Here is a 27,651-nt window from a genome sequence, read left to right as displayed (position 1 = left end):
TAATTCTAGTGTTTTTGCTTTTTTCTTGGTAGATTTCATTCAACATAGATGATAATGTCTTCTGTGAATAAAGTTGGTCTTATTTCTTCCTTTTCAACGTGGATGTTTTTTATTTCTTCTTTCTTGCCTTGTGGCGTTGTCTGGAGCTTGTAATACAATGCTGAGTCAACATGATGAGAGTGGACATCCTGTTCTTGAGAGAAAGGCATTCGGTTTAACCATTACTGTTGGTTTAAAATCTAGGACTCCTTACCTGAGTGTCTGTGACTCAGAGTCTTGTATGAGGTTCCAGTCAAGCAGGGGCAGGGGCTGTGGTCACACTTGAAGGCTCAACTCATGTGGTTGTTGGCAGTCCTTCTCATAAATGCACCTCTCTACAGAACCACTTTCTGATGTGGCTGCTGACTTTGCCTTGGATAGTGATCTAGGAGACGGGATGGGAGTGAGGAGGTACCAATACAGAAGCCACAGTCTTTCTATAATCTTCTCTCAGAAGTGATAGCCCGTGATTTCTGCTGTATTCTGTTTATTGGATCTAAGTCAGCAAATAGAGCCCACGTGGAAGATCTGCAGACGAAAGAAGAGTGTGGCTGCCTGAAAGTGGCCATCACGGGGAGCCGTTTTAGAGATTTCTGATGTTGTGTAATAAAATGGTGAATTACACGTTTTTGAGTATTAAGCCAACCTTGCCTTCCTGTGATTAATGCCACTTTTTCCTTACTTATTATTCTTTTTATATGTTGTTGGATTCAGTTTGTTAAAAATGTGCCAATAATTTTTAATCAATATTCATCAGAGAAATGGATCTGTAGTTTTCTTACTTTTGTCTGTTTATAGTGATAGAATGATGCTGGCTTCATATAATGAGTGAGAAAGTATCTCCTTCTCTTTAATATTTTGGAAGAGTTTCTGTGAAATTGGTGTTTTTTTCCCTTAAATGTTTGGTTTACTTCACCAGCAATCTTTTCTGGTCCTGGCATTTTCTTTGTGATAAGGTTTTTGGTTACACCTTTGATTTCTTTGAAATCACTTTGCTTTCAAGTGAACTTTGGTAGTTTTTGTCTCTCAAGGAATTTGCTTCATCTAAGTTGCTGAACTTATTGGCATAAAGTTCTTGATAATATCTGTTGAATGAGTAGTGCTGTTGTCTCTCTCATTTCTGTTATTGGCAATGCATGTTATTTACCTTTCTTTCTTATCAGTCTGGCTAGAGGTGTATCAGTTTGTGTTTAATCTTCTCTGGAAACTAGCTTTTGGTTTCATTGATTTTCTTTGCTGTTTTTCATTTTCTATTTCATTTATTTCCATGATGAGATATTTTCATTATTTTAATTCTCTGCTTATTTCAGGTTCTAATAAATGTTCTTTTTATGGCTAGTATTTTAAGGGGTATTCTTTTTTAAAAACAAGTTTATATATTTATTTGGCTGCCTGGGATCTTAGTTGTGGCATGCAGGACCTTCTGTTGCGGTGCGTGGGCTTTCTCATTGTGGTGCATTGGCTTAGTTACTCTGAGGCTTGTGGGACTCAGTTCCCTGACCGGGGATCAAACCCGCATCCCCTGCATTGCAAGGCAGATTCTTAACCACTGAACCACCAGAGTAATCCCTTAAGGTGTACTCTGACTACTTTGACACTTTTTTTTTCCTGCTCAATGCATTTACTATTATAAACTTTCCTACAGTTAAAATACTATTTAAGCTGTATCTATTTTGATATTCTGTTCAAGAGATTTTATTCAATTAATTCAAGAGACTTTCTAATTCCCTATTGTTTAGTTCCCAAATATTTCCTGTCTTCTCTTTTAAAGTACATTTTTCCCTCTGGCCCCTTTTTAAGCTACTCTCTTTTTTACTGGTTTTAAGCAATTTGATTTTGATGTACCTTCGTGTCATTTTCTCTAGATTTCTTATATTTAGGGTTCATTGACTCCTCAGGTTCATGTGTTTATATGTTGCAATTCAGTTGCCTCAGTGAGATGAGTGGTTTCATATCCATATCACATCTACTGCTTTTTGCTTTCATATCTGTATGAGGAACACATGAACTCTTAAAAGTACTGAATGCATTTAATATTGTGATAAATCGTTAGCTCTTGATCAGGAGTAGAGGACTCTGCCTTGTCTTTTAAAGATATCTTCAGCAGTTTTGTGATATTGTAGAAAGTATATTGATCTCCTTCTTATTGGATTTAATTAAAATTCAACCTATGCTTGGTATTTCAGATACACTCATAGCACAGAGTTGATACTTGGTATTTAATCCAAATTTTGCTTCAGTAACTTGAAATAATTTAATTATACACTTTACTATTTTCAAAAAAATTACATGTCAAGCATGTTTATTATACAGTTCAAAAAATACAGGGGTATGTAAAAAGTAAGTAATCTTACCCTTTGCCCCTTCAGGTCTGCTTATCTGGAGGTATCTTAACACTTTGGTGTATTTCCTTCTATACCTTTATATTAATATGTGCTCATACACACACACAAATATCTCTATCTGTCATATATATATATATATTTATCTATTTATATCCATACGCATAGTTTCATTTCTTTCCAGTATGGAATCATCCCATATGTATTACTCAGACACTTAAATGTTTACTTTAACAATATGAGATTTTCTTAGATACCGTCTGTTTTCCTGCTTTCTTAAATAGGAATGTGGAAACTTTTCACAAGATAAAAAAAATAAAACTTTAAAAGCAAATTCAGAGTTATCTTTTCTTTAGACTGCATAATAAAGTTACCTTACTTTACAGGCAAGCTAGAGGCCATGAAGTTACTAGTAAAAATGTCTCGAGAATATATGGAGAATGAAAGAGCTGGAACATACAGTGGAAAACAAGGAGCAAACATCAGAGAGACTAAAATAAAACGAGAGGGGTTCAGATTATGCCAGAAGAGAATGAATAAAATTGAGAAGGAAATAGGGGTATAACAGAGTAATACAAACAAAATTTTGAAATGAGTGTCATTCCGTGTTTTTCTTTGTGGTATTATTTTTCCTTTTCATCTGTTAGTTTTAGTATTAGAAAAAACATTGCTTTCAACTTTCAGTATCTTTAACCATTAGCCCTTTTATATGCTCCATTCTAGTTTAGAGATGAAATCAAGATGGGGATAGATTTTAAACATGTATTCAAGCTTTACATGTATTAAAGCTTTACATGCATTTACATGTATACATATTTTAAACATGTATTCAAGCTTTACATATACAAGCTTTAAACATGTATTAAAGTTTTGAAGAACATAGTGATGTTTTTCTCTAGCTGTGTTAGTTGCTTCTGTGATGGCCCATCAATTAAAATGGCCTTCTGAATTAATTGAACTGATTTTTTTTAAAAAATAAAGGCAATTTATCCATCTTTTAATGATTCAGAAATAATGCCACTTGCAGTCAAGGTAAAATAAATAACGGAGTTCGAGAACCACCTCAGGGCACTAGCAGTCCAGGTATTAAGCTTCCTGTTTTAGGGATAACATTTTTAGTGTCAGCCCTCAGCGAATATAATCAAAGTGTTAGTTGCTCAGTCTGTCTGACTCTTTGCGACCCCGTCAGGCTCCTCTGTCCATGGAATTCTCCAGGGTAGGTAGCCATTCCTTCTCTAGGGGATCTTCCCAACCCAAAGATTGACCTTGGGTCTCCTGCATTGCAGGCAGATTATTTACCATCTGAGCTACCAGGGAAGCCCCCAGCAAGTATGGTAAGTGGAATGATGGCGACGAGTTTTTCATATTGTGGTTTAAGCTAGTGTAGCTTTTAGAATGGAGAAGGCAATGGCAGCCCACTCCAGTACTCTTGCCTGGAAAATCCCATGGACGGAGGAGCCTGGTAGGCTGTAGTCCATGGGGTCGAGAAGAGTTGGACACGACTGAGCGACTTCACTTTCACTTTTCACATTCATGCATTGGAGAAGGAAATGGCAGCCCACTCCAGTGTTCTTGCCTGGAGAATCCCAGGGATGGGGGAGCCTGGTGGGCTGCTGTCTATGGGGTCACACAGAGTCCAACACGACTGAAGTGACTTAGCAGAGCTTTTAGAATATAGCCTTTAGGGGTATTTCCTGAGATAAAAATGGGCGTGTAGGATAATAAATCCTCTTGTGTTAAAGTTTCAGTGGAGTGATCTGAGTTTAATTTCTCTCTCTCTTTTTTCCTCCAGATATGTGTCACAAAGATGTCCACACGAAACTGCCCAGGAATGGACTCAATGATCAAACCCCTGGACACAATTCCTGAGGATAAGAAAGTCAGGGTTCAGAGGACGCAGAGCACTTTTGACCCGTTTGAGAAACCCACTAATCAAGTAAAGAGGGTGCATTCTGAGAACAATGCTTGCATTAACTTTAATAAGAGCTCCTCCGCTGGCAAAGAGTCTCCTAAAGTTCGGCGGCACTCTAGCCCCAGCTCGGTGAGTGCGGTCTTCTGACTTACCAACGGGTGAGCAGAGCAAGTGTCTCTCTGGCACGCTGTGCAGGGAGACAGCAGGTGGCTTTATCAGTGCATTATTATGCATTCTCTCCTTACGTGGTTCAACATTTTCTGGAAGAGAGTGTGTAGGCATGCGCAAGTACCAACTACATATACAAATTCTTGATTCACAGGCACCCAGCAAGCCAATGAAAAATGATTATTTTTGGAAAAATCATTTTTTTTCCCTAGCTGTTTCCAGTTAGAGGAATTTGTCATTTAAACTCCTTGGGTAATTCAAACTCTTGGAGAGGATTTTCAAACTTTACGGTGTTGGCAGGCAGTAAGGATAGTTTTGAATTTGACAGAGATTCACGAAGAATTTCATTTCAGAATACTTGTTAAAAGTTGTTCACTTGTCTTATTATAGTTGGTTTTCATTGTCAATATTTTAAAAATTAGGAGCTAGACATTGAAATTGATCTTATAAAGAGAAATCTTATTCATCACAAGGAAATTTTCTGAGGTCAGTCTGTATTAAAGCAAGTCTTGCCTTTGGGCCCAAGAAGGGATAAAGTTCAGAGATGATTGCTGCTTTTTGACTGTAAAGAATTTTATTGAAACTCATCTTTCCAAGACTGGCCTTCATTTAACATTGTTAAAAAAAAAAAAGCTTTATGATCTTTTGAAATTCAGTAATTTTCCGATTTAACCCACACTTAAGAACTTTATGACATAATCTAAGAATTTAAAGTGTAAGAGAAGAGTGCTAAGAGCATTTGATTCTGTCGTCTCGCTAAGAAACATATTCCATTTCACAGACTTTAAATATTAAATTCCATGATGGTCAAAAAAAAGCGAGAAATGTCAGCTGCTAGAATATTGACACTTCAATTTAATTAAAGTGTGGGATACTACGAAAATCTTGTGTCACAGGTTTTTTGTTGTTGTTGTTAATGAAGTGGAAATAAATATTGTTAATGCAACATTTTTGAGGAGAATTGATTATCTGGGTTTCCCCAAATTGGTCCCTGTAATCTTATCTATGATTGCAGTGTAGTGTCTGTCTAGGTCACGCATACAACACTAACACTTGGGAAAACTTTTAGATTCAGTATCACGGAGAAGAAATGAAAAGAATCTTTGAGAATGATTAAACTTCTGTTATTGCAAGAGAATTATAAATGTATTTTACTATATATATTATTTGTTCAGTTGTGTCAGACTCTCTGTGACCACATGGACTGTAGCCTGCCAGGCTTCTCTGTCCATGGAATTCTCCAGACACGAATACTGGAATGAGTAGCCATTTCCTTCTCCAGGGGATCTTCCCAACCCAGGAATCAAACCTAGGTCTCTTGCATTGCAAGCAGATTCCTTACCACCTGAGCCACCAGGGAAGCCCCATTTTACTGTATAGTTATCTTAATAATGTTATTTGTCATCCTATATCTATATGATATATAGAAATTGGCATTGAGATAGTGCAATGAGGCAAACGTATTCACTGTTTATATGAAAATCAAATTAAACTAGTTATTCTGTGTTTCATCTTCAATCCTAGTTATTGTCCAATGGTGCATTATTTCGTTTGTTGCTCAGATTGTTCCTGCTTCAGTCGTTGGTCATTGGGAGCTCTTTTAGGTTGGCCCCTGTGTCCTTTTAAGATGTCTCATCCCCCTTTTTTTAAAATTGTTGAAATGTTTATTATTTACTTACTTACTTATTTTTAATTGAAGGACAATTGCTTTACAGTATTGTGCTGGTTTCTGCCATATATCAACATGAATCAGCCTTTGATACACTATGTCCTACCTCTTGACCCTCCCTCCCACCTCCCACCGCATCCCACCCCTCTAGGTTGTCACAGAGCACAGGCTTTGAGTTCCCTGTGTTACACCACAAATTCCCACTGGCTATCTGTTTTACATATGGTAGTGTTTGTGTTTCAATGCTACTCTTAATTTGTCCCTGCTACTGCTGCTAAGTCGCTTCAGTCGTGTCCGACTCTGTGCAACCCCATAGACGGCAGCCCACCAGGCTCCCCTATCCCTGGGATTCTCCAGGCAAGAACACTGGAGTGGGTTGCCATTTCCTTCTCCAATGCATGAAAGTGAAAAGTGAAAGTGAAGTTGCTCAGTCGTGTCCGACTCTTAGCGACCCCATGGACTGCAGCCTTCTAGGGTCCTCCATCCCTGGGATTTTCCAGGCAGGAGTACTGGAGTGGGGTGCCATTGCCTTCTCCAATTTGTCCCATGTACCTTTTAAAAATATATAAAAAAATTTTTTTAATATTTTAAAAAATATTTTATTATTTTTAGTTGATTGATGATTAGTTTATAATATTGGTTTGATTTCTGTCATGCATCGACATGAATTAGCCGTAGGTGTACATATGTCCCCTCCCTCTTGAATCTCCTTCCCACCCCTCTAGGTTATTACAGAGCCCCAGTTTGAGTTCCCTCAGTCATATTGCAAATTCCCATGGGATGAAAAAGACACATGTACCCCAGTATGCATCGCAGCACTGTTTACAATAGCCAAGACATGGAAGCAGCCTAGATGTTCACCAACAGGTGAATAGATAAAGAAGCTGTGGTACATACATAAAATGGAATACTACTCAGCCATGAAAAGGAACACATTTGAGTCAATTCTAAAGAGGTGGATGAACCTAGAGCCTATTATGCAGAGTGTTTTTTTAGCACTTCCGTACTTTCTTGTCCTACAAGTTGCTCTTGGCTTATCTTGTATTTTCCCAGCCCCAGACCCAGATTCAGCCATTTCTCCAGAGAGCCCTGTTTCCTTTTATTGAAGCATGGTATTTAGAAACCAGGATTGGGTGTTGGGTGTGTTTGCTGCTACTAGGGGTCATGTAACCTTAAAAGTCAATGTGTACATCAGAGTATAAATAACAATGGTGGGATTTTGATATTTAATTGTAATTTGAAATAAGGAATCAGCTGAAATTCTTTTCAAGGAAAGTTGAGACTTGTCTGATACATTCTGTATTTCTCTTTCTTTTTTTGTTGTTGCTGTTGTTCAGTCAATAAGTCTTGTCCAACTCTGCGACCCCACGAACTGCAGCATGCCAGGCTTTCCTGTCCTTTACTATCTCCCAGAATTTGCTCAAACTCATGTCCATTGAGTCAGTGATGCCATCCAACCATCTCATTCTCTGTCACCCCCTTCTCCTCCTGCCTTCAATCTTTCCGGGTATCAGTGAGTTGACACTTCTCATCAGGTGGCTAAAGTATTGAAGCTTCAGCTTCAGCATCAGTCCTTTCAGTGAATATTCAGGGTAGATTTCCTTTAGGATTGACTGGTTTAATTTCTTTGCTGTCCAAGGGACTCTCTAGAGTCTTCTCCAGCACCATCTTCTTTCTTTTACTTTTTATTTTATACTGGAAAGTGAAAGTTAAGTCGCTTAGTCGTGTCTGAGTCTTTGCGACCCCACGGACTGTAGCCTACCAGGTTCCTCTGTCCATGGGATTTTCCAGGCAAGAATACTGGAGTGGGTTGCCATTTCCTTTTCCAGGAGATCTTCCCAACCCAGGGATTGAACCCACGTCTCCTGCATTGTAGGCAGACTCTTTACCCTCTGAGCCACCAGGCAAGTCCAGTCCTTTATACTGGAGTATAGGTGATTAATGGGGCTTCCCTGGTAGCTCAGCTGGTGAAGAATCGCCTGCAATGCAGGAGACCCTGGTTCAATTCCTGGATTGGGAAGATCCCCTGAAGAAGGGATAGGCTACCCAATCCAGTATTCTTGGGCTTCCCTGGTGGCTCAGACGGTAAAGAATCTGCTTGCAATGCAGGATACCTGGGTTTGATCCCTGGGTTGGGAAGATCCCCTGGAGGAGGGATGGCAACCCACTGCAGGATTCTTGCCTGGAGAATTCCATGGACAGAGGATCCTCACGGGCTACAGTCCATGGGGTCGCAGCATCAGACATGACTGAGCAACTAAGCACAGCACAGCATAGGTGATTGATAATGTTATGTTGGTTTCAGGCGCAGAGCAAAGAGATTCAGTTATACGTTTACATGTTATCTGTACTTTTTCAGGTTATTTTCCCATTTAGGTTGTCACATAATATTGAGCAGAGTTCCCTGTGCTATACGGTAGGTCCTTGTTGGTTATCTGTTTTAAATATAGCAGTGTGTGTGTGTCACACAGGGGCAGACTCAGGGAGGGTGGCAGTGGCAACATCGGCAGCAAATAAAGAGGAGGAGGTTTCTCCGGGAACCTCAAAAGAGGAGTGAGGGGAGCAAACCGCGTGCAATTTTAAGAAGCATGTGCTATCAGAAAGTGTAGTGGAGGAAGCTCAGGAAAGGCCAGGGGACTAGGGACTACTCTCAGAGCCAGGAAGCCCTAGCATGGCCACCAGGAGCATGTTTGGGCCTTGTGAGGACAGCAGCCGCGCATGGAGGGGACTTTGATGCACCTGTGGGCGGATGCGGGCCCAGAGACCACGGGGTGTCTGCTGGTCTTTCTCCTTGCGTTCTCTAGAATATCAGATTGAAGCACCTTTTCAGGGCAAAGCCTTGTACTGAGCAGACTTCTGTGCAGGGCAGGTTCAATAGGGAGAAAGAAATTCCAGAAAGAAGTGTTGAAGTGAAGCAAAAGGGGAAATCTCAATGTGTGATATATATATATATATATATATATATATATATATATATATATTTTTTTTACATTTTGTTTTTTTTTTTTTTACTTCATAAAAACAGAGCAAAGAACTTTATTCCATAAAGCTAGAAAAGCTATCTTGGTCATACCCTTCTCAAACTACTGAAACATTCCTTTTCCTTAAAAATAACCAATAGAAAAATTATTGGTTGAATCCCATACAAACCTGTCAAAAAGAGAGAGAATAAGGAGTAGCATATCATCTCTACAGATAACGAAAGCAAATGAGAAGGGGCACAGTTTTCCTTATTACAGATTTATGATGCTATATTTGAAAAAACCAAAGAATCAGTGGAAATACTACAAACAATGAGAGAGGTTAGATTGCAGATTGTAACATTAATATACGAAACCCAATAGATACCACTATAAGGACAAATAAGAATTAGTGTTGAGGTACTTCCCTGGTGGTCTAGCGGTTAAGATTCCAGGCTTCCACTGCAGTGGGTGCTGGGTCAATCCCTGGTAGGAGAAGTAAGATCCCGCATGCTGTGTGGTATGGCCAGAAAAAAAAAAGAAAAGAATTAGTGTTGAAAACTGGTAAATAAAGCAGACGATTAAGCATTTATTTTCAGTGATTTCTACATGAAATTCACCTCAAGGTAATCTAGTCATCGATGAAGGGAAGTTTCTCTTTTAGAACTGTTAGTTTCTCAGTTGTGTCTGACTCTTTGCGACCCCATGGACTGTAGCCCATGAGGCTCCTCTGTCCGTGGAATTCTTCAGGCAAGAATCCCGACCAGAGATCGAACCTGTGTTTCCTGCATTGCAAGGCAGATTCTTACCCACTGCACCACCAGGAAGTCTCCTTCCCTACTTTTTGCCTTTAGTTAATATACAGTATTTACAATCTTGAGATGATGTGCATACCATTGTTAGTGAGGTCCCATAGTGTACTATGATTAACTTTCTTTGCTTGCACAACTTTTTGCTTTTCCTGCTTGTACTTACCTCTTCTTTTCACTTGTTTGCAATTAATACAATTAATTAATAGAATTTTAATCACAAATTGAGGCCCCAAACTATTTGATAAAACTAGAAAACTCCTCTGAAACAAATCAGAATGAGGCAATCTGTTGGGTTTTTGTCCCCTGAGGTTGTCCTTATGGTCCTCCATTGGCCTCATCCAGTCTGGACTGGTCCATCTCCTAGTAGCTGTCAGGAGCATCCTTTCATTCCTCCAAAGCTGATCGACCAATCTAGATTTTAGGATATGTAAGCCTAGTTGCTGTTTCCAGAGATGATCAAGAAGGGGCTCAGGCCCTTTTTTGTGCATTGTTTTCATTCAATCTGATTCTTAATCCTGATTTTCATAATTCTTGGTGTCCTAGTTATGAGCCTTTCACGTTCTACCTCTTCAGAGAATAAACCTGTCCCGGGATCAGGGATGGGCAGACACCTGATTGGGAGAGTCTAGGGGAAAGGACTTGTTCTTTAAATCTAATCTGACCAATCATTTTGGTTTTCACCCCTCCTTGAAGTTCAGCTTCCGATTCTTGAGTGTTTCAGGGATTCTGAAGTGGGAATGGACCTATTTCTCATTGACTCCCATTCTTGGTTTCCATCTGTGGTCATCGTCCTTGTCAGTGACCTCCTATCCATTCGTTTCCCAAAATTTGTTTCTCAAAATTTTTGTTTGTATCCTGTCTGCAGTCTTCCCTTTATTCATTCAGTTGCTCTTCTTTGCTTTCATTTTAATACACATTGGTTTATGGGGGAGAAATAAATACTTGTGTTCAAGACACCATGTGCTCAGTTGCTCTCATGTCCAACTCTTTTGCGACCCCATGGACTGTAGCCCTCCAGGCTGCTCTGTCCATGGGATTCTCCAGGCAAGAAAACTGGAGTGGGTTGCCATTTTCTTTTCCAGGGGATCTTGCTGACTCAGGGATCAGACCCGAGTCTCCTGTGTCTCCTGTATTGGCAGGCCAATTCTTTATCACTGTGCTACCTGGGAAGCCCCGTGTTATTCTTTAACAGGAGGCTTACCAAGGGAACAGACTGAACAGCTGTGTGGGGTAAACATACACGTATGCACAACATTATTAAAATGTCGAAACAGAGGAAATCCTGCCCTGGAATTCCAGGCTACCATGTTTAACTGGAAATGTCCACTATTTCTCACCCATTATATTAACTTCCTTTAGATCCTCTTTCCTGAGAGTTTCTTATTGAGTTTATCCTTTTCTGGTCCACTCTGGGATGCCTTTCTTCTATATCAGGGCACTTCTATTATTGTGTGTGGTAAATGCTTTGCTTTCTTTTCATTTTGGGAGCTTTTTCTTCCATTCAGTATGCCCTGGAAAAACGCTTTTGCTTTTTCTTGTTCAAGCTGGAAATAGTTTTCCTTTTTTCTCTTTTAGCATGACACCACAGTATTCTGTTTTATTCTGAGTCCTCCCTGCCCACTGCCTTTTTGTTCTCGCCCTGATTGTAGTGGGAGGGGGAATTTTATCATACTCATTTTCACAGGAAGACTGTTTTCCTTTAGATTCCTCACTGGGTCAATAATGGCAGTTTTTGTGCAGCCTCCTGTCCTATAGGTATGGGATATTGATCACTTCATACTCAGGGGGACATTGAAATAGGATCTTTATGGAACATTTGATCATTTCATACTCAATGGCATGAGAGTTTTATGATATGTTTTATTTTTAAAGATTTTTTTTTAATGACTGATGAGTGTCCAAGGATATCCTTTATCTAAAGGCCACCAAGATTAACGTTATATCTTTATTTTACTGTTATTTCTTTGAAAGTATTAGGTATCTTGAATGGGCTCCAAGAGTACTGTTGAGAAGGAGAGGGAAGTGAGCAGCAGGGTGGTGTTGCTGCTCCTGTTTTTATGAGGAAGCAAGGTAGCCACTCATGTTTCTTGAAAATACTGTAGTAGAAACAGTTATGCACTATTATATCTCTCTGCTGTTCATATACTGGTCATTGTCTATGTGAGGAGTCATGACTAAAATTATGGAACTAAGAGTGCCTTAGCCTTAGTGACCATCACATTCATCTGAACTTCCTGATTTTGTCCAGACAGTGGCACTTTAAAATTCAGACTCAGAGAACAAACTTATGGTCACCATGGGGGAAGGACAGGGGAAGAGATAGTTACGGAGTTTGGAATGAACATGTGCACTCTGCTATATTAAAATGGACAGCCAACAAGGATGTTCTGTATAGCAGATGGAACTCTGCTCAATGTTATGTGGCTGCCTGGATGGGAGGGGAGTTTGGGGGAGAATGGATACATATGTATGTATGGCTGAGTCCCTTTGCTGTCCACCTGGAACTATCACGACATTGTTAATTGAGTATACCCAATACAAAATAAAAAGTTTCAAAAAATAGAGTGAAATTCAGGCAGAATATTATGGATGGTATTTTATTTAAATGGGTATATTTCAAGAGATGTTTGACAGATTTTGTGTATTTGTTTCAGATGAGTTTTGAGTGCCTACTCTCCCTGGGTCCAGTCCCTGGGTAGTATTCAGCACTGTCCCTGACAGGACAAACTTTTGTTCCCTTTTTCTTACCACCTCCTCCAACCAGGCTGTGCCCTTCAGTAGCTAGAAGTATTGGCAGTGCTGTAGGAGACTGTCTTCCTGGTCCAATTTAGAAGGATTTCATTGAGCTGTGCTATCATAAGCTGAGCTTAAAGAGAACATATTTTCAGAAATTCATGTTTAGATTAAGATCCTCTATGCTTTCTGCAGATTTCTCCCAAATTTACTTCCTTTCAGCCAGAGTGGGGGTGGGGAAAGCTGCATCCCGTGACAGGCAGGCTTTTTTTGGAAAGAGAGAAGGAAGATGCAAACTTGAAGATGAGAGTCCCACTACAGTTCTCTGACGCTCGTACTTGGGGATCTCATTTGGCATTGCGTCGTTCTTACCAGGACTAGGAAACTCCCAGATGGAGCCCCGCCCGGGACTTCCCTGATGATCCAGTGCTGGGACTCCACACTCCCGATGCAGGGGGCCTGGGTTCAATCCTTGGTCAGGGAACTGACTCCACGGCCCACAGCTGGAGTTCGAGTGCCCACATGCTCTCAGGAAGATTGAAGGTCCCGTGTGCTGCAGCTGAGACCCAGTGCAGTCAAAGACATAGATAAAAAGATAAATACAAGAACCTCTTGTCGGGTTGTTAGTATGTGGGGAGGTTGGGTCTGTTGCCCTGTCTAGCATCTAGATCTATTTTGTAAGCAAGTTACCCATCAACTATGAATTATCTTAGTGTTACAATGTTTAAAAGGGCTGGAAATGAGCAGGATGATAGAGCCTATTGTGAAGATCAAAGACGAAAGAAAAATTAGCCAAGGAATGTTTGACTTCAAAAATCCTTGTTTAAATGAGGTGAGATAGCTCTTTTTTTAAGAGAAATTTATTTATTTATATTGCGCTGTGCTGGGTCTTCACTGTTGCATGCAGGCTTTCTCTCGTTGCGTCGAGTGGGGGCAGCTCTTCTAGCCGGCTTCTCCTTGCAGTGACTTTTCTTTTTGCAGAGCGTGGACTCTAGATGTGAGTAGTTGTGGTGCATAGGCTTAGCTGCCCCACGACGTGTGGGACCCCTCTGCCCGGGACCAGGGGTCAAACAGATGTTCCTTGTATTGCAAAGCGGATTCTACCAGACCACCAGGGAAGCCCAGGTCAAATGGTGCTGATTGAATCTGTCCCACTTCCCCCTCACCCAGTCTCACACTTCTTTAGTGTAATGTAATAGAGCAGTGATTCTTACTTGTGGTGTTCCTACAATGCAGGGGATCATCAGCAGTCTGAAGTAAGGGATTATGTTTGAAGGTTAAAGTAAATTTTCAGTGAATTCAGTGTAAAACTGTGTAGCCATATCACAGTATCACTGCAGTGAGCACTCAAGTATACTCGTGCAGTTTATTAAAATCTGGTAAAAACCCCATCCTTGTTTCCAAGGGACTTCAGTGGATGATAGACTTAAGCACGATTTAAATCTCCTCCATTTGGGTGGGAGTTAGAGCCTACCAATGTAGTAGTACAAAGAAAATAAGTTCTCAGTTCCAGTCCACTGGGTTTGAATTCTAGCTCTAGCACTAGCTCTAAGATCTTAGATGAGTTACTTTGTTTTGGAGTCTTAAATTCTTCGTATTCAAAAAGGGGTACTAATAGAACCAACTTCAACGTGGTGTTAACAGGGTTTAAATTTAGATAATGAATGTAAAGTGATAAGCTCAAAGCACGGACCATAGTAAACAATCCATAGTAGCTGATTGTTTTTGTGGATTCCATAGTGAACCTAGAGCAGCAAGGGCCAGGAGCATCTCCTTCAGGACAGGGTGATAAACACCGTTCAGCTGGAATATTACCTTGACTTTTTCATTATCCATGCCAGCGTTCCCCTCCACTGATCCAGACAATTGACAGTTCTCTGTGCCTTTATTCTGTTAAAAAAAAAATGTATTAACATTATCTCATTAAATTCCGTGTCTCTATGCATGTAGTGTCTGTTAATAATTGCTGATTAGCCCTCTGTATATCCAGTCCTCTAAAGTGCTATCTCAAACCTGCAGTCTAAATGGAGGAAGTGATTAAGCAGAGAATAGTGGCCCCATAAAGCTATTTCCATCCATCCATGCACCTGACATCAAAGAGCCAAAGATAATGTTGGGGTTAACTGCTTATTGGTTTGAGCTAGCATCTTTATTTAAAATGTGATGATTTAATGAAGTTTCAAGGGAAAAAAGAAAAAAAAAAAAAAGGCAAACCAAAGGCTCGGGCTTTAATTATCCAAGAAAACAGGACTTTTTCTGAATTATTCTTAGTTGGCTCCTTTGATTGGAAGTATTTTAATATTGGCCTCTCAAAACACTTGGCATTTGAGTTCCTTATTTATATTCAAAATAATTAAGATCAGAACATTTCTGTTTACTTAAAATAGGAGATTAACTTTACAAGAATTTAACTCTTAAAGCTCAGACCATCTCACAGACATGGCCTGTTCCATGGACCTATTCTTTGGTGGACTAAAATCACTTTTAGAGAGCCACTATCTGTGTGTGATTCTTTCTGTCTTACAGCATGATTGATCTGTAAATTGCAGTATATTTCCACAGTGTGTTCATATCAGTTGCACAAGGCAAATCACATTGACTGTTTTCCCACCCAATGTGGCAAAATAATCATTTTCTGCCATCATATTGTTAATAGAATGTACTTTAAGCATGGCAGTTAATGCACCCAAATCTACTCAGTTAGATAAATAGAATACTTTGTGTCATTAACATCTATTGCTTTATTTTTTCTTATGGGTAAATGAGATATAGCCTAAAAAAGAGTGTTATCCTTAGTTTTTGAATTTCTTTAATTCAGTTTCCTCAAATAGTAAGTTTAATATGGTCCATGTCTTAAAATTACATAAACTAATATAGGCAGTTTAGGAAGAGTGAAATATATCCTTTTTGGAAAATTATCTGCACCTTTCCAGAAAGATAAAATAATAGCTTCCTATTATGTTACCAGCTTTGTGTAACGTGTCTTGTCCTTGCTCTCAGTACACATTAGCAGTTTATCTCCTAATAGGACTAAAGAGGTAATTTTCTGCTGTTTCTTTTTTCTTTAACTTAGATTGAATTTAGTCTTAAAGGAGCACAAAAGCAAACATACAGACTCCTCATTCTGATTTTAAATAATTTAGAGTGGAACTGTGAACACAATATTTTCCCATTGAAGATCATTTTATACTGAAGTTTAATATAGGTTTTAAAATTTCTATTTAAAACTTGGGCTCAGGAGGGTGATGGTAAAGTGTGACATTCTCAAGCTGTTTCTTGGTGATGAAAAATGCATGAGAACATAACCCACACAGGACTAGTCAGGCGCTTTTGAATGTAATTTTCCATCAAGTTTTACTTGATTCAACTCAACATGTGGTTGATGCTTTACCAGTTTCTTGAAGAAAAAAGAATAGATGGTCCATTGTCTATTAATTTCTTCTTGTAAAGTTTTTTTTGTTCATTTTCTAACTGCAGTTAAATATCTAAATCATAATACTTCAACCTTTCTTCTTTTCTTGTGTGTACACATTTATTTAAATTTTCTTTTAGGTATAGATTTGCCTGCATCCCATGGGTCTTAAAATGTCATGTCCTCAATGCCGCATATGTACTTATAAATTTTCAATTTAGATTTGCTTTTTAACCCATATGGCTAGACTATTTATTTTTCTTTTATTCTTATTAATAATTTCTAATTTGTTGCGTTGTGTTCAGAATAAGTAACTTGAAGTGTTTCTTACAGTTTTGATATTGAGATTTTTTTTTTTTGGTGGCCTAATCTTTCACCATTTTTTGTGAATGTTAAATGTGTACTTAAAAAGAATATATGTTAATATGCATATGTTAAAACGTTATTTCTAGTACTCAAGCCCATATGTCTCTTACTTATTGGTCATTTGCCTGCTCTGTTGATGTCTGAATGATGAGTGTTTGTCTTGCATTATCACTGTGGATTTCACATTTCTCATTTTATTGTTACCAGCAACTATTTCATACACTGCAAAGCTATGTTGTTTGGCTCATGCTAGTGTATGATTAGTAAATTTCTTGGTGGATTTTAACAAGGACCTACTGTGTAGCACAGGGAACTGTGCTCAATGTTATGTGGCAGCCTGGATGGGAGGGGGGTTTGGGAATGAATGGATGCCTGTATATGTACATGGCTGAGTCCCTTCCCTGTTCACCTGAAACCATCCCAGCGTTGTTAATTGGCTATAACCCAATGCAAAATAAAAAGGTTTTTAAAAAGTAAATCTCTTGTTGGGTTTTATTGGAGAAAATAATCTATCTGCTGTTTTGTGAATTCTGTCTTGTCTGCCATCAGTGTTACTATAATGTACAGTTTTGCAAAAATACTTTTTTTGGCTAGATTTCCCTTTTTATTTTCAGATTTGCTCTTTTGTGTGTTTTTTTTTAATTTGTTTGTTTGTTCTTTTGTCTTTTCTCAATAGCACATTGCTAGATTGTCTTTCCAATCTGAGAACTTTCTTTTAGTAGGGAAATTTTTAACGTTCTATTTATTATAAACATTGATATGTTTGGATATAACTTTCTTATTTTATGATTTTATACTTTATATGTTTGTTATTGAGTATATGCCCCTTCTCTAGCTTCTCCATTCTTTTCCCTTTTTTCCCTTCTTCTTTTCACTTTTCTCTTACATTCTTTCTCTTCTTAACTTGTTTGGGATTTGTACATCTTATTTATTCTAGTAATTACCATCTAAGTCTTAAGAAATGTACTAAAAATTATGCATATGGAGTTAATTAGTATCTGCAATCTGTCTTTAACAATCCAGTAAATCCCAGTATGCTTTTATTTTTATTATTCTACTGTCTCTTGCCTTCCTGCACTTCCCCTGTCACTCTGACTCTAACTTATATGGAGATAAAATGGAATTTTGTACCTTTTCTTTCCCTGTGAGTGATAAAATTGCAACTTTTCCATCCCAACTGATACTCAGCTATCTTGAGTATCAGTTGCTTGGTTGTCTTTTTTCAGCCATTGTTAAATCTATAAAAATACTGTGCTGGTTGAAAAAATTTTCTGTTTAAATGTAACTTCTCCCTAGATTTTTTTTTGAAAATTCCATTCAGACGTTGAACTTATTACTTTTTCACCTGTGTACATTCTTTTAGTCACGGCCCATATTAAATATTTAATCTCTAAATCTCTGTTTCTTTTTAAAGGATACAATATCTTCTTGGATCTCTTTTAAGATACTGGTTATTTTTATTCAGTGTTGTTACGTTTTCAATAAGATGTTGGTATTCCTGAAATGATGTGTGATTCTTGGTTGTATACTCAGTTTTGTATTTTAGAGTTGCTCTCAGCTTATTCTGTTTTCTGTACCTTGTCTCTGGTGATTGTGTGAGAGGCAGGGACTGACTACATTTGAGGAAGTACATGTTTTATTCTTTCTCTGGGTATTAGCCACTCAGTCCTCGCTCTGCCCTTCTAGCCTGAATACCCACCTTCTCAGCTGTCTCCTCTGCACATGTTCCTGCAGTTTGCTTGGGAGGACATTATGTGTTCAGCTCTGTCGATCAGTCTCCTACTTACCTAGTAGTAGTGTTAGTCGCTCAGCTGTGTCCAGCCCTTTGTGACCCCGTGGACTGTAGCCCGCCAGGCTCCGTTGTCCATGGGATTCTCCAGGGAAGAGTACTGGAGTGGGTTGCCATCCCCTTCTCCAGGGGATCTTCCTGACTCAGGAACTGAACCCGGGTCTCCTGCATTACAGGCAGATTCTTTACTATCTGAGCTATAGGGAACCGCATTTACCTAGAGGTTCCTAATTCTTTTATCTGTACTAGTTTTCTCCTACATATTAAGGCTCTACGTCCCCCCAGTTTTTTTGAAGTTTTGATTCAGATTACTTTTTGTGTTTTAGAATTCCTCAAAATATGTGATTAGAAATTGACACTCTTTTTTGTTTCCCTTTTGTATTTCTGATTTATTATTTTTGAAAAGTTTCTTTTCAGTCATTCTGTGGCATTCTAGGTAGGAAGGAGGTAAACAGCATTGCTCAATTTGCTGCATAGAATCTTTATAAACTGTAGGAGTCAGATTCATTGAGGGTAAATTGTGTTTTTTCATAAGTGGTATAAGAGCACATGGTCAAGAATAGTTTAACATTAAGTTTCTTGCCCTAAGCTTCTAAGATTGGTTTCTTACAGAGTACCACACAGTCATTAGTAACGTTTAATCAGTTACAAATATACTTAAAACTGTGATTACATAATACTTTTAAGAAGTTATTAATTCCTTATAGAATATTCATTTTAATGTGTATTGATACTATCTTTTTATAGTGACATTAAAATAACAGGTAATTTATCCTCATAGAGGACAGCACTCCCTTTTTCTTGCTGTCTGGTGAAAGTGGGGTGGGAGTTGACCACAGCAAGAGTGATGAGACCACTTGCTCTTAGCACTTTTGTGGTCATGATAGGATGTATGGTTTCTTAAGGGAGAATGATTTTGTTGCAGCTTAACCTTAAGGATTGGTGTATGTAGACATAAGAGAGTTCATTTTGTAATAACTAGTGTTACCTGAATGTATTTGATTATTTGTATTATTGCTAAAAGGTATCAGAGAGGTAACTTTATATGACTGAATTTTATACAGTCATGATTTATAACAGGAGTCAGGTAGTAAATATTTTCAGCTTTGTTGGCTATATGATCTTTATAGTAACTATAATTCTGCTGTAGCTTGAAAAGCATAAAAGTGAAAAGTGAAAGTGAAGTCACTCAGTGGTGTCCGACTCTTTGCGACCCCATGGACTGTAGCCTACCAGGCTCCTCCGTCCATGGCATTTTCCAGGCAAGAATACTGGAGTGGGTTGCCATTTCCTTCTCCAGGAGATCTTCCCAACCCAGGAATTGAACCTGGGTCTCCCACATTGTAGGCAGACACTTTACCATCTAAGCCACCACGGAAGTTGAAAAAGCATAAAAAAATATGTAAATGAATGAGTGCGACTGTGTTCCAATAATGGGCTTCCCTGGTGGCTCAGTGGTAAAGAATCTGCCTACCAATGCAGGAGACCTGGGTTCCATCTCTGGGTCTGGAAGATTCCCTGGAGAAGGAAATGGCAACCCACTCCAGTATTTTTTGCCTGAAAATTCCATGGACTGAGGATCTTGGCAGGCTACAGCCCGTGGAGTTGCAAAAGAGTAGAGCACAACTTAGCGACTTAAACAACAAATGTTCCAATAAACTTTAGGTCACTAAAACTTGATTTTCATATAATTTTCACATGCTATGAAATTTTATTCTTTTTTAGATTCCCTCTGCATTAAAAATATATAGAGTTTTCTTACGTTTACGAGATATGTAAAACTAGGTGGTAGGCTAAATTTTTTAGCCCCTAATTTAGTTTTTCCAGTAGTCATATATGGATATGAGAACTGGACCATAAAGCTAAGTGCCAAAGAATTGATGCTTTCAAATTGTTGTGCTGGAGAGGACGCTTAAGAGTCCCTTGGTCTCAAAGAAGATCCAACCAGTGCATCCTAAAGGAATTCAACCCTGAATATTCACTGGAAGGAGGATGCTGAAGCTTGAAGCTCCAATACTTTGGCCACCTGATATGAAGAGCCAACTCATTGGAAAAGACCCTGATGCTGGGAAAGATTGAAGGCAAAAGGAAGAAGGGGGTGGCAGAGGATGAGATGGTTGGATAGGATCACCAGCTCAATGGACGTGAGTTCGAGTGAACCCCGGGAGATGGTGAAGGACATAGGAGTGTGTGCTGCAGTCCATGGGGATGCAGAGTCAGACACGACTTAGTGATGAACAACAACCACAGTTTAGAAGACTATATGATGACACGGAAAATACTCCTTTTGAGTGAAAAAAGCAGGTTACAAAACACTATCTGTAGTGTGATCTGTAGTGATGAATGTTAGAAAGCCTTCATCAGCATACAGAGAACACTAGAAGAGTCACTGATGGTGGTTCCCTGTTGGTGATTAGATCATGGGTAAATTTAAACTACACTGTGTTCATATGCATTTTCTTAGTTTTGTATCCTGAATATTTATAATGTTTTTAAAAATAAACATTCTTATAGCAGAGAGGAGTTATTTAAAAACTGATAGAGAATCAACATTTTCAGCAAAATTGGGTTATTTATTGTTAATTAGTTTGATACAATCTGTTTTGTTTACCCTCTGCTTCATTTTTAGCCAACAAGTCCCAAATTTGGAAAAGCTGACTCATATGAAAAACTGGAAAAACTAGGGGAAGGATCTTATGCTACAGTATACAAAGGGAAAAGCAAGTAAGTTCACTCAGTTTTGAATATTTCACATGGAAAGTATGCCTGCTCTCTTAGTACAAAATAACAGTGTATTTAAATAATTTTCACAAACAATAGACTTTCCTCCCTCAGGTTTTCTGTTATTTGTTGTTGTCATTGTTTTAACAAATCATTAGAATTGGTTTTTTTCTGTGAGCAAAGTTTTGCAGACTTGCCCAGTTCCTCTTTTCTATGCTACCCCTCCCCTATCTTTATTTTCTCTTTCTCTCCTTGGAGGTGGAACCCTCCAATGACAATTCATTTCCAGGTGAATGATGTGATTAATTTCTTCTGGAGGTTTAGGGTTTGCTTAAGAATAAGAGGACTGATTTCATGGAGTCAGATGTATTGACCATTCTTGGGACCTTTTTTTTTTCTTTTTTTCTTTTTTTTTAATAATTTTATTTTATTTTTAAACTTTACAATATTGTATTAGTTTTGCCAGACATCGAAATGAATCTGCCACAGGTATACCTGTGTTCCCCTTCCTGAACCCTCCCCCCTCCTCCCTCCCCATACCCTCCCTCTGGGTCGTCCCAGTGCACCGGCCCCAAGCATCCAGTATCATGCATCGAACCTGGGCTGGTGACTCGTTTCATACATGATATTATACATGTTTCAATGCCATTCTCCCAAATCTCCCCACCCTCTCCCTCTCCCACAGAGTCCATAAGACTGGGACCTTTTTAAACTGAGCTTTTATGCCATCTTTCAGAAGTAATTAAACTACAAGCTCTTTCTTCCTGTCTCCTTTGACCTCACGCTGTAAGTATTTCCACAGACAGAAGCAACTCTTCTTCTTTCCCCCATGCTATCCTGGGATCAGGACACAGACTTGGATTCTTTTTTTAATTTTTTTTAAAAAATGAGGTAATTTTAAATTTAATTTAATTTGGTGATTTATTTTGGCCTTGGTAAGTGGCATGTGGGATTCCTAACCAGAAATTGAACTTGTGCCCGCTACAGTGGAAGCATAGAGCCCCAACCCCTGGACTGGCAGGGAATCCTACAAATTTGGGTTCTTCAGAAGCTTGCCTCTGTATGTTCCTGATATGCCTTCTCCCTCTCCCTTTTTTATTAACACTGAGTTACTGTATTTGGTAACACGTAGCGTGTAAACTGTCCTCATTTTTGTCTCTCTTTTAAGTCATTATGAAGGGTAGGAAATTCCAACTAAGCAATCAGTTAGCAATAATTGAGTTACTCACTAAGATAAGTAATTAAAGAGCTATAGAAGACAGTTCTGTGAAGGATCATTCTAAACTTGTCATTGGAAATTTTGACTATTTGCTTATTGAGGTACTCTGGCTTTTCTGGAAAGTAGTCTTACACCGCTGTTCATAGTTTTTAAGTTAAGAAGGTGAAGCAATATTCCTGATAAAGGAAGATATGTAAGTATGGAAATTCAGGAATGCTGTAGATCAAAAATTGAGTGTTAATTTTGAGATTTTATTTTTTTACTTAAAAAAGCCTTATAAATTTTGAGTAGGAAAAAAATATGGGGAACGAAGTAACAAAATCTAGAGGGCTGTTGATGACTTCATTCTATCCCTTGAGCATAATGAAATATCATGAAAATGGCTTCACTAGTTGAGTTAATTTCAACAGTGGTTGTATCCCAGGTTTTTTTTTATTTTTTCCTAAGGAAAAATAGTATTCTGCTGTATAAACATAACTTGCACCTTTGATGTTAAGAAGGTGAAGATAACTACACTGAATTAAGCAATTGTTTTGTATAAAGTATGGTATATTCATTGTCTCAGTTACTCCTCACGACACTCTGTAAGATAGGCCCCATTATTACATTATTGCCATCTCCGCTGGACCAGGCGTCTTGGTGCCTAGAGAAATTTCGTCCCTTGTCCAAGTCCATGCAGGTTATTAGTGACAGAGCTTGTCTTGGCTCATGTCTATCTGATTTGAGGTCATCTTTTCCTAACCATTGTCCTTCCACAGGATAAGGTCTTCTTGGAAAGGCTTGGTCCTGCGTAAATATTCCAGATGGTTCTCCCAGATGCTCTGACTTATTTTAACTGTGAATCCAACTGAAGCAAACATAGCATTTCATTATATGGAAATGAACCAATCACTTTGCAGTGCCCTCCCATCAAAGATATGCTCGCCTGGTTTCCAAGTACCAGATTACAACTCAGATGCTTCAGATTTATGACAAAATCTTGAGACATAGTTGAAACGTTCTGTTTATTATGCCTGAATAAAACAAAGACTGCTTTTTAAGTACCTACAGTCTTTGAGAAGGATCCTTCTGGACAGTTAATACTTTTCACTCCAGCAGGTTTCAGTGTAACCTGTCAGCATTTCTCGAGCAGTTTAAAACTCTCTGGTCACGTGAACTATTTAATTTCCTCCAGCTGGAGATGGAATCCACTGACCACTCACCTGCTTTAGGAGATGACAGGCTGCTTGGCTTATTTTACAGTGGTAAGTGGCCTTACCTTTACAGTGGCAAGGTCAGGCCAAAGAACAATAGTCACGTGCATCTAGCAACATTGGAGAGCTGAATTTGGTGTGTCTTCTGAAGCACTACATGATTTAAAGAGTCAGCTGAATGTCGGGATCCTTGTTCCAATACTACTCACTCTCTCATAGCTGTCTGCATCCCTACTTCTTCATTTGTTTTTTTTTTTTTTCAATTGTTCATTTAATTCATCTCTTTGACTGTGCTGGGTCTTAGTTGTGGCATACTGGATCTAGTTTCTTGACCAGAGATCAAACCCAGGCCCCCTCCTTTGGGAGTCTTAGCCACTGGACCACTAGCGAAGTCTTCGTGCTTCCATCTTTAAATATTGTCTTTAGCATCATGCTCAAGAGCAGCTGTCATTACACTGCAATAAAGCTGCCTGTCATTTGTAGAGATACCACTGATGCTTGAATGGTGAGCATTTTACGTATGTGTAAAATGTCAAGTTTGGATTTTGCCATAGAGCTCATTTTATTAGTTTGCTAGACTGCTAAAATAAACAGCATAGCTTAAGCATGGCTTAAACAGCAGAAACGTATCATCTCCTGGTTCTGGAGGCTAGATCTAAGATCAGGGAATTGGCACAGCTGGTGTTCTTACGGCTGGTGTCGTAAGGCAGAGTGTGCTCGTTGACTCTGTCCTCGCTCCTGAGGTGTCCGGCAGTCTTTGGCGCTCCTGACTCGGTGCTACGTCACCCTGATGTCTGCCCTCGTGTTCACGTGGTGTTCTCTTTCGACATGTTTGCCTCCACATCCCAATTTCCCTTTTTATAAGAACGCTAGTCATTTTGGATTAGGGCCCACTATAATGACCTCATTTCGCTTGACTACTTCTGTAAAGATGCTGTGTCCATACAAGGTCACTTTCTGAGGATTTAGGACTTAGAACTTCAGCATATCTTTTTTGGAGGATACAGTTGAATCCGTAACACTCATTCATTTCAGACCTCACTAATTTAGCATCAGTGTGCATGGTAATATTCTTCTTTACCATCTCCATTTATGGTATAAGTACCTTATCTTTTATTTCATGGTTCAAATAAAATAGGCAAAGAATATCCCCCCAATCAAAAGACTTGTGTAATTTTTGACTTTGATACCGTTGCCGTTAGCCATTGTTTAGAAACCTGAGTAGAAATAGAAAGATTTTTTTTTACTCTTGAATTCACTTGGGTTTCTTATTCCTGTAACAGTACATAGTCTGGGGAGAAGTTGTCTGAGATTCCTATACTGTGTAGCTTTTTGGTAAGGAACTTGCCTCTAAAAAGTATGGCTGGTTAACTGCAACCATTTCAGCGTACAACACTTACAAACAAGTTTCTTATTAAAAAAAAAATTTTTTTTTGAACCCTTCCACAGTTCCATGTTTAAGTAGAGATTTGTTTTGTTTTGAAACCAGTGTTCTCCAGCTTCTTAATACTTTCTTTGTGCTTATGTGTGTTTATGTTTGGGATGGGAGGCAGTTTATCATCACTCCTGTTACTAATCTTTTTCCTGGTTTGATTTCCTGGTTTTGTTCTCTCGTCTAAATCCCTGTAACATTTAATATAGGATTTTAAAAAATCATGCAGTGTATAATACTCTACATTTTAAAACTTGTGGCATTTAAAGATATCTTTAGTTCAGCACCTTGAAATCCTCTGTTTTCCAGAACACTTTTGTACATTCAGAGATTTGTTCACGTTTTTTGAGTTTTTAAAACTAATGGTGAGTGTTCTATGCTGCAGGTGGATAGAAAGAAGCTTAGATACAGATTCTGCCCTCAGGAAACAACAGTTTTGAAGGGAGATGGTCCATATGCTATAAATAACTCTGTATAAGTTAGAATGTTGTTATTGTTGATTAGTCACTAAGTTGCGTCTGACTCTTTGCGACCCCATGAACTGCAGCTTGCCAGACCCCCCTGTCTTTCACTATCTCCCAGAGTTTGTTCATGTCTATTGAGTCAGTGATGCCATCCAGCTATCTCAACCTCTTTCGCTCCCTTCTCCTCTTGCTCTCAGTCTTTCCCAGGATTAGGGTCTTTTCCAATGAGTTGGCTCTTTGCATTAAGTGGCTACAGTATCTATCTATCTATTTACATATACATACAGCTAGAATGTAGTCAGAAAGGCCCAGGGGAAATGGTGTGAAATTTCAAAAAGAAGAATGTTGAGTAAAGTATTTATTCTCTCCAGTGGTGACTGGTTGAATTCATAGCCTCATGTGCTTTTAAATCCAGCCTCCCTCGTCGCTGTGTGTTATTTGTAGGACTCCTTGGGAGAGTTTTCTTATGGGACTTGGTCCTCTAGGCACACACAATGACATTTTCACTGTTTGTTACCAAACTCTTCACAAAGTCTGTGAAAGCCCGAGGGCCATAACGTAAAAGCAAGCTGCTTTATTTGAATTATTGTGCAAATTTAAATAAAAGCCCTAGTGTTGTGTTTGAGTGTTAACGTGGGATTGGCGTTAAGCAATAGAATTTGAAAGGCTTGGCGGGTTGTTCACGGGTGAGCTCATGAATGGCTGCCTGTTGTAGGTAGGAGCTGTGAGCGCCAGCCACTTCAGCTCCCAGACTTGGAGTGTGGTGGGCTTGTGTGTTCCTCACTGTGCTGGGATCTGCTGGAGGGGTGCACCTGCATCTCCTCCTCACCCCAGATGCTTGAGTTTTCCCGGCTTCCACCCCCTGCCGCGAGTGGTGGGAACCTTTACTCTTGCCTGGGACAGACTTCAGACTCCTCTCTTTTCCTTCCTGTTTTATCTAGAGAGGATGGAGACTGTGGCTGCTTGTTTTTAAATTAATGCATTCCTTCATTTGGCTGCCTCAGCTCTCTGTTGCGGTACTGTTTTAGCCGTGGCATGCAGCGGGAAGCCGGGCCCGCTGCGCTGGGAGCACGAAGTCTTGACCCCCGAACCACCAGGGAAGTCCTGTTGCTGCTTGTTTTTGATTTTCTCATACTTCTTGTGTCATTTAGAGGAAGAGAAACTTTGTTCTCTAGTTCCGTCTCTGGAATTTAGAGTATGGGACTTAGTCATCCCATGGATGCTCCTGATTTCTGGTCTTTTTTTTTTTCCCCATCTCGTCATCAGTTTCTGTTGAGGTAAAGGTACCAAAACCTTCCTCCTGCAGGAGCCTGCTTGACAGAGAAGCCTGCCCACGCTGGTGTGTGCCAGCTCTGAATCGTTATCTCAGAGGTCAATAGGAAGGAACAATGGAGAAATTTGCTCATTTTGTGTAACACAAGACTTATGTGATTGCAAATGCCAGTCTTCTTTTAGCATTTCTTTCTGCCAATTTGTGCCGAATAATTGAACTTGAAATCAATGACCTCATAAATTGAGAGACTACAGCCAAACCAAGGCTGAGCCATACTAAATACGTTTCAAAGAGCTCTTCAAAGGCCCAGGAGAAATAGGGGAAGAAATGCTGTTAATTAAAACAAGCAGTAGCAAGAAGAAAGGCAGTGGCAGTTAACCACCTTTTCAGAATATCTGAGATTAAAGAGGGGCTGGCTGTTACTGCTGGGCCCTGAAGGTCAGCTCCACTGAAACACTAAGAGTGTGAAGCATTCTAGAAGTCAGAAAACCCCAGACGCAGAACACTGGACTCCGGGTTCACTGAGGTTCTGGTCTTCAGTGTTGATACTTGGACTGTCATACCGACTTTCAACATCCTGAGAGGTTATCTACCCACAAACAGAAGCTACAGACGAGAGGCAAATCTGATTACTTTTTATCGGCTCTGCTGCTCTCCGTTTCTCATTAGGTCTGCTCTGATTTCTTTTTGACTTTGGGTCCATAGGCTTATTGTCACAGCTCACTTCAAAGATCAAGCCTGTAAGCACACTATTCGTCACATGGTGTGAAAAACAGCAGCCTGCTATGATAATGCAATCCATGTTAGTTTTGTAATTTAATGCACAAAGTACGGTATTACAGCGTACATCAAGAGACACTGGATTAAAAATGGAATGAATGGAGTTGGCACCATGTAATTTCCAAACTGGGGGCTCCTTGTGTACAGATGAACATTGGAAAAGTAGAATTTTTTATCCTTACTTAGTCCGAGGAGGATAACAGCCCACCCACCAGCATCTACTAATTTTATTTTTCAAAATCTTAAAGCCTATTCAGATTGCAGACTCAGGCCAGACTTCCTTTGGAAGAAGAATGCAAGGCATTGCAAGCTGGTTCGTGGGCACAGCTGGTTTCCTTTAGTTTGCAGCAGATACACAAACAATACC

General features: G+C 39.2%; 1 protein-coding gene across 6 annotated transcripts in view; it reads left to right on the top strand.

Moving 5' to 3' along the window:
• The window catches only part of CDK14 (cyclin dependent kinase 14), a 684,789-nt gene that overhangs the window by 150,353 nt on the left and 506,785 nt on the right, over positions 1-27,651 (top strand). For all 6 annotated transcript variants that reach the window (XM_027540218.1, XM_027540220.1, XM_027540221.1 and 3 more), the window contains 2 exons: positions 4,174-4,422; positions 20,832-20,926. In XM_027540218.1, the coding sequence (XP_027396019.1) occupies positions 4,174-4,422; positions 20,832-20,926 (344 nt within the window). The remainder of the gene's footprint in view (positions 1-4,173; positions 4,423-20,831; positions 20,927-27,651) is intronic.

Source organism: Bos indicus x Bos taurus, chromosome 4 (assembly GCF_003369695.1).
Source record: "Bos indicus x Bos taurus breed Angus x Brahman F1 hybrid chromosome 4, Bos_hybrid_MaternalHap_v2.0, whole genome shotgun sequence".
NCBI lineage: Eukaryota > Metazoa > Chordata > Mammalia > Artiodactyla > Bovidae > Bos > Bos indicus x Bos taurus.
Note: the sequence above shows the minus strand (reverse complement) of the source record. Positions and strands in the feature narration are given on the sequence as shown.